At 39.2% G+C, this 6,000-nt stretch overlaps 1 protein-coding gene across 4 annotated transcripts in view; it reads left to right on the plus strand.

Moving 5' to 3' along the window:
• LOC146307185 (rho guanine nucleotide exchange factor 4-like) overlaps positions 1 to 5,106 on the plus strand; it is a 199,703-nt gene extending 194,597 nt beyond the window's left edge. For all 4 annotated transcript variants that reach the window (XM_084746808.1, XM_084746810.1, XM_084746809.1 and 1 more), the window contains 2 exons: positions 1,331 to 1,408; positions 3,581 to 5,106. In XM_084746808.1, the coding sequence (XP_084602934.1) occupies positions 1,331 to 1,408; positions 3,581 to 3,738 (236 nt within the window). In that variant the 3' untranslated portion in view covers positions 3,739 to 5,106. The remainder of the gene's footprint in view (positions 1 to 1,330; positions 1,409 to 3,580) is intronic.
• The last annotated feature ends 894 nt before the right edge of the window (positions 5,107 to 6,000 follow it).

Consider the following 6,000-nt stretch of genomic DNA (forward strand, 5'->3'; position numbering starts at 1 on the left):
TGGGTGGCACTATTTTTAAAAGTAACTTGTTACATTACAAGATTACTGCCATTAAAGGTCCAGTGTGTCAGAATCAGGATGATCGATGGGCAGCATATGTTAGACATGGAATATAATATAAGTATGCAAGTCTTAAATATGTTTTCATTTATGTATAATCAACTGAAAATAAAACTCTGGGCCTCATGCAGCAACATTCTCTAAAATTGTCTCTTAATTTTCTGTTAAGAGAAGTCAACCTCAGATGTACCAAACGATCTTAACCACCCAAATCTGCTCTGACCCAGGTGTGCTGCATGATGACTCCTACTTCATCATAAACTGGTGGGACGGGGCCAATAGTATGTTATTAGTATGGGTAACGCCTCCTAAACAATATATACAGGCAGGTGTTGTGCTGTGTGGAAATACTGAGGTTAAAGAATAAAGAAATTAAACAGTAAGACTTAGAATTAAATAAATGTTTTTGTTTTTGTTGTTTTATTACATGGTTGGTGATAAAAGAAAGGTAATTACAAGCTTTCTGTTATTTCTGTGCTACTGACAAGATGTGGACAAGATGTTTTTCTCTCATCTTGGTGAGAGTGCTATCAACCATTAGTAAAAGAAATACAACATTTGTGAATTCCAGAAATCAGTGGGTTCCCAACAAAATAAGAACAATTCATTTATCTGAACAAAATTAAGAGAACATTTGTATGTAAGGTTCATTGTGTTGTCATCACCTTAGAATGATCCCTTTATATCTACTAATTTCATCGTAGGTTCTCCCATATGCTCGTTAGGGGAGGGTGAGGCGAGGTGTTTGCAATCTGCAAGCTCACCACTAGATGCCACTAAATCCTACACATTGGCCCTTTAATATTAAGACTGAATGTCATGGCAGCTACCAGCAATAATAAACCCCACCCAAGGTCAATGTCTCTATCTTGTGATTGGACAGTTGATTGTTTATATTTTGGCTCGTCAAAAAACTAATGAACGCATTTTGCATTTATTATTGACACATTAATACTGCTTTACAATGAAACACAACACACCTGATTTTACTTTGTTCTCTGTGTTGTGATCTGATGTTGCATAGAAGATTCAAACAATTCAATCAAGCATCAAAGACAAAAAGCTACATATTTACATAATTTTTAACACTTTCACCGTGCTTGAGGTCTAACAAACGTGGAGTGCCTTCACTTACCCGTGATGGCTTACTGCTGTTGTTGCTGTTTGAGTTGCCAGGTTTTCTGTCATGTTTTCCACTTTTTCTCCATGAAAGAAACACGGGTTCATGCAGAGAGCTTGATAGTGAAGCAGTGTATCTGTCTGTCCTCAGGCTTCTCTCTCACTGAGGTCCAGAAGAAACAGGCCATGCTGAACGCCTGCAAAAGCCATCCAGCTGGAAAACCCAAAGGTATTCAAAGACAAGTGATGTGATTTGATGGACTTGAGTAGTTGCACATTAGATGGTACAGTATGAGTGTAGTGTTTGTTTCAGACTTTACACCCTCTTTATTAAATTTAATTTCCTTTTGTCAGGAAATATAATCCTCCTCTATCAGTCTCAAGATGTCTTCCTTCCTCCCTGGGTTTGGACATGGGCCACCTGACTATGTATAATATATAAGCAGTGATGTATAATGCATACAGCAGCTCTTTTTCATTGAATGTCACCAGGACAAGGACTGTGTTCTTTACTCTCCACCGTCTCACATTCCATTTTAAGAATCACAGTAAAGGTTTACTGGGACTAAAAACAGAACAGCAGAGTTATTTATGAACAGTCCTACACGCACACTCTCACCAAGTTTTCCTTGAAGCTGGGCTCAGACTACACCATTTCAGATTATAGTCAGATGTAGGGCATCTTTGGGTTTGTTAATGTCAGTAGGGGTCAGGTGCAGACATTGATCATTTTATCCCATGTAGTGGGACACAGCAGGTGACGATGCACCACTGTGAGCGCCTCAAACAATAAAAGGAGCATGTTAGCACTTTTTTGCCTCCCACGACATGTTGACCAGTATGAGCAAAGAATGCTCTTCTGCATAGTGTAAACATGCTGAAGTACCAGAGGTGTTGTTGGTGCTTCAAGAGGGAACAGAGGAATAATCAGCGTCGCTTTTTTAATTCTTTTTTTAGGCGATTCTGAACACATCACAGCCAGTATTATACACACCACCACCATCTGTTTAGTTGCACGCAGTTGTTCCCAGAAGTCAGTCCCCACCATGAGATCTGCTGTCTGTCATCTCATATTAAACTATAATGAGTTAAAGGGATAGTTCCACAAAAGTGATAATTAAGTCATTATCTACTCACTCTCATGTTAACTGAAGGTCTGGTTTATTTTGTTAGTCCACAAAACACAGGAAAACAGCGTTGCGGAATCTCCCAAGCAATGGTGACCAGTTTTCAAACTTAAAAAAAACAACAGGAAAACAACTCTAAAATGCCTCTATACTAAACTATACTATACCGTCTGGTGTAATCCAAGTCTCCTAAAGCTCCGACATGCCCTTCACTTGTGCACACACACCCTCACACCACACACACACACACCCAGTTCAGACAGTGTGTATGTGCACATGAACATGGCTCCAAGCTAAGGATCTACAGTGAAGATTCAGGCTAAAAACATGGTGGAAATGACATCTTTCAAGTCAACTGAGCATGCCAGGGCTTTATTTATTGTCATTTTTTGTTTTTCATGTTAGTAAGTTTTAATTAGTATTATTATTGTATTTATTTGTTGTTAGTTTTTTCCTAAAAGCAAGGGAGATCCCTTCTATAAGCCTGCTGGCTCCCTGACCTTTCCAGACACATTTCTTTCTTAATTTATTTTTTTCTTTCTTTCATTGTTGTATTTTTGTAGTATTTTTTTGTGCAAATAAAAAGTTAAAAAAGAGTGAAAGTATCTTATATATCTTATTAAAATAAAGTTAGGTATATTTTCTAAAAATGAGATTATTTATGTAATGCAGAAATTGTTTTTTAGACAGAAAATAAGATTTTATTGCCACAAACAAGGCTTTTTAAAACTTATTTGAAATTCCTTTTTGCTGTGTATTTTGTAAATTTTGATACACATCACTGCCTAAACTTTGCTCTCCATGACATCCAACTGGAGCTTTTGGATTTGAGTTGACAGGTTGACAAATTTCTCATCTAGGCTTTTATTCAAGTCTGTTATTGCCTGGAGCAGATCTGATGGCAATACTTCATTAGCCATGCATCACCCATCTCCACTGCAGGGGTCACCTCGTGGTTTGCGGTTTGAGCTAGCTGGCCAAATTTTTCTCCACTTAAACTTCAGTCAGATGTTGTGTCTTTCGGTGAAGGTTTCTCATTCTTCTTGGTCATAGGCTTAGGAGCCATTCTGTAAAGAATTTACTCAATAAAATTTATTTTTTTATTTTCTGTCTAACAATGCATCTACTCCATCCTGTGTCTAGCCATGCCCCCCTCACTGTGAGAATTGTAGGCCTCTATAAAGACAGTCAGCATAATATTTCATAATATCTCATCTCATAAAGATGCTTTGAGTACTGATATTTTTTGTCTCTCTCTTCCTGCTCCTCCTCAGCGGTGACCAGACCCTACTATGACTTCCTGCTGCGACAGAAACACCCCTCCCTCCCCACCGCTCTGCCCCAGCAGCAGGTCTTCATGCTGGCTGAGCCCAAGCGTAAAACCTCCACCTTCTGGCACAACATCGGCAGACTGACACCCTTCAAGAAGTAAAAAAAAAAAAAAGAAAACCATGAGAAAAGGAAAAGAGGAGGTGTGGAGAGAAGGAACAGAGGAGGGGAAAGAGAAGAGCTCTCTGCTCGTGCCTGAATAGACCCTTTTTAATTCTTCCTCTCTTTTCTTTCCTACTCGTAACATTGCCCTAACTGACATACTGATGTGTTGTATAGATGTGGATGATGATGGTGATGATGATGATGATGAGAGGGGGAGGAGATTTTCTGAAAGCACTTTATAGGTTGGCTAACAATCAGACTTGAGAATGGTCTCCTGGAGACAAACAGGGGGAGTGGCCTCTTGCTTAACTTACTACTCGGACACCTTCAGTCAGCTGACTGGTACTAATCTACTACTGTACTGCTGCGAGCGAGCGTGGGACTGTGCTGCCTCTGTGAAGACGTTGGCTGTCGACGAAATCGTGTCGTTTATTTCCACTGTTCTGTTGTTTTATGATTTGACAGATGCCAAGTGCTCACAGTGCCAGATGATTTGTTTTGTATTTGTTTGTTCTGTGTCTGCTTTTGAAAACAAAAAAAAAGGGAAAATTGAGGAGGGGGGGTGGGGCGTGGGCGGGGGTAGTAAAGTTCTCTCTGTGCAAATCTATCATTTCAGGATCATTTCAGCTGGGTTTTTAAGTGTTCTTGTGATCTCCATCCGCCAACATTCTTCTAGGTTCTGTATGTCTCTGGTGCATTTGTGGTATTGTGCGAAACTTGACATCAAACGCAGCCCTGAAGAAGATTCAACTCATCACAGATTAGGAGCTTTTTATCAAACGAAACAGCAGCAAACCCACACACACGCTCCAGAAACACACATTCCTTGAGTCTGATCCTCGACTCCTCCTTCTACCTACCATGTCAACGAAAGTAAACAACCTGCTCTTTCTTTTTTCTTTCTTTTTCCCTTTTTTTTAAAGTGCCATTTGAAGTGTGTCATGGATGATTTATGATGACATGCATGGATGTGATGAAAAAATACTGTGAAGAATATTTTTTTATCTCTGAAGAACCCTGCTATATTTAACCAGATCCAGGAACTGAGGTTTCATTGTGCTACTAGGCTGACAGCATCACACACACACACACACACACACACACACGCACGCACGCACGCACGCACACACACACACACACAGAAACTTTCTCACACACACAGATGTTCTTTTATCTACCTGTACTTCTGATATCCAGTATCCCTGCTCTGTGTATCTGGTCTCCAGTATAATCTCATTTCAGATGGATGCAGCTGGTGTGGCTCTGCTCTGTAAGTGCATTCAGTGAAATGTACTCTTTTCACCTTTCTGTTCAAATGTTTTAGCTTCTGACCATATGGAATATTAAACATTCCTAAGCTGACAAACGTGGCCGTCAGTCGGGCTGATTATTGTTTGATTTCATGCTGTCCATCAGACATCACAGGGAGGAGTAATGCTGCTCTGTCATCTGCTCAGCTGCAGGTTTAACTTTCAGGTTAAACCAGCTACTGAGGTTAAATACCTTACATACCTTTTGTAAGTTTAAGCTCTTAAAGGGGCAGTTCACCCTAAATAAAAAGACATGTTTTCCTCCTGGCCTCTAGGACTATTTAATTATCTAGGTAGTTTTGGTGTGAGTTGCAGAGTTTTGGGGATATCGGCCATCTGCCTTCTCTTTAATGTAATGGAACTAAATGGCAATCCATTTCAAAAATTCAAAACCAGCTTCTCTCTCCAAAAGTCATGACCCAGTTTCTCAAAATAACCCACAGACCTACATAAAACCTAACAGTTTTATGTAGAAAGTACTTTCTTTCTAGTAGAAATCATAGCTTGTTATTGTCAATTTAGGAGTCTGTGCGCATCCTGCAGTCCTGCAGAGCTCTTGCAGCCTGCCTGTCTCTGCCATGTCTAAGGAGGAGGGGGCAGAGGGAAACAACTCGCTTCAACCAGAGATCGCGTATTAAACAGGATTACAACCTATTTAGTTCAAACTCACAATTTGGCTGCTGTACTCATTTTTGCATGTGCAATGTCTACATATGGCTCCTTTAAAAATCCATTGACAATACTACAACAAATGTCAAAAAGAAAGAAAGAAACATTAAAAAAGTTAATATATTTCTTTAGTTTTAAAGTGTTTATCATTAATAGTTACATTTTAAATTGTATTGTATAATAATAACAACAATAATAATGATAGAGGAAGAGGAACATTTTGATTCTGTTCTTTTTTATTAGTTTTTAGAAGATTCTAGAAGCATAAAACAACAATTTTG

The sequence above is a fragment of the Lutjanus erythropterus genome, chromosome 21 (assembly GCF_056507025.1).
Source record: "Lutjanus erythropterus isolate fLutEry1 chromosome 21, fLutEry1.hap2, whole genome shotgun sequence".
NCBI lineage: Eukaryota > Metazoa > Chordata > Actinopteri > Lutjaniformes > Lutjanidae > Lutjanus > Lutjanus erythropterus.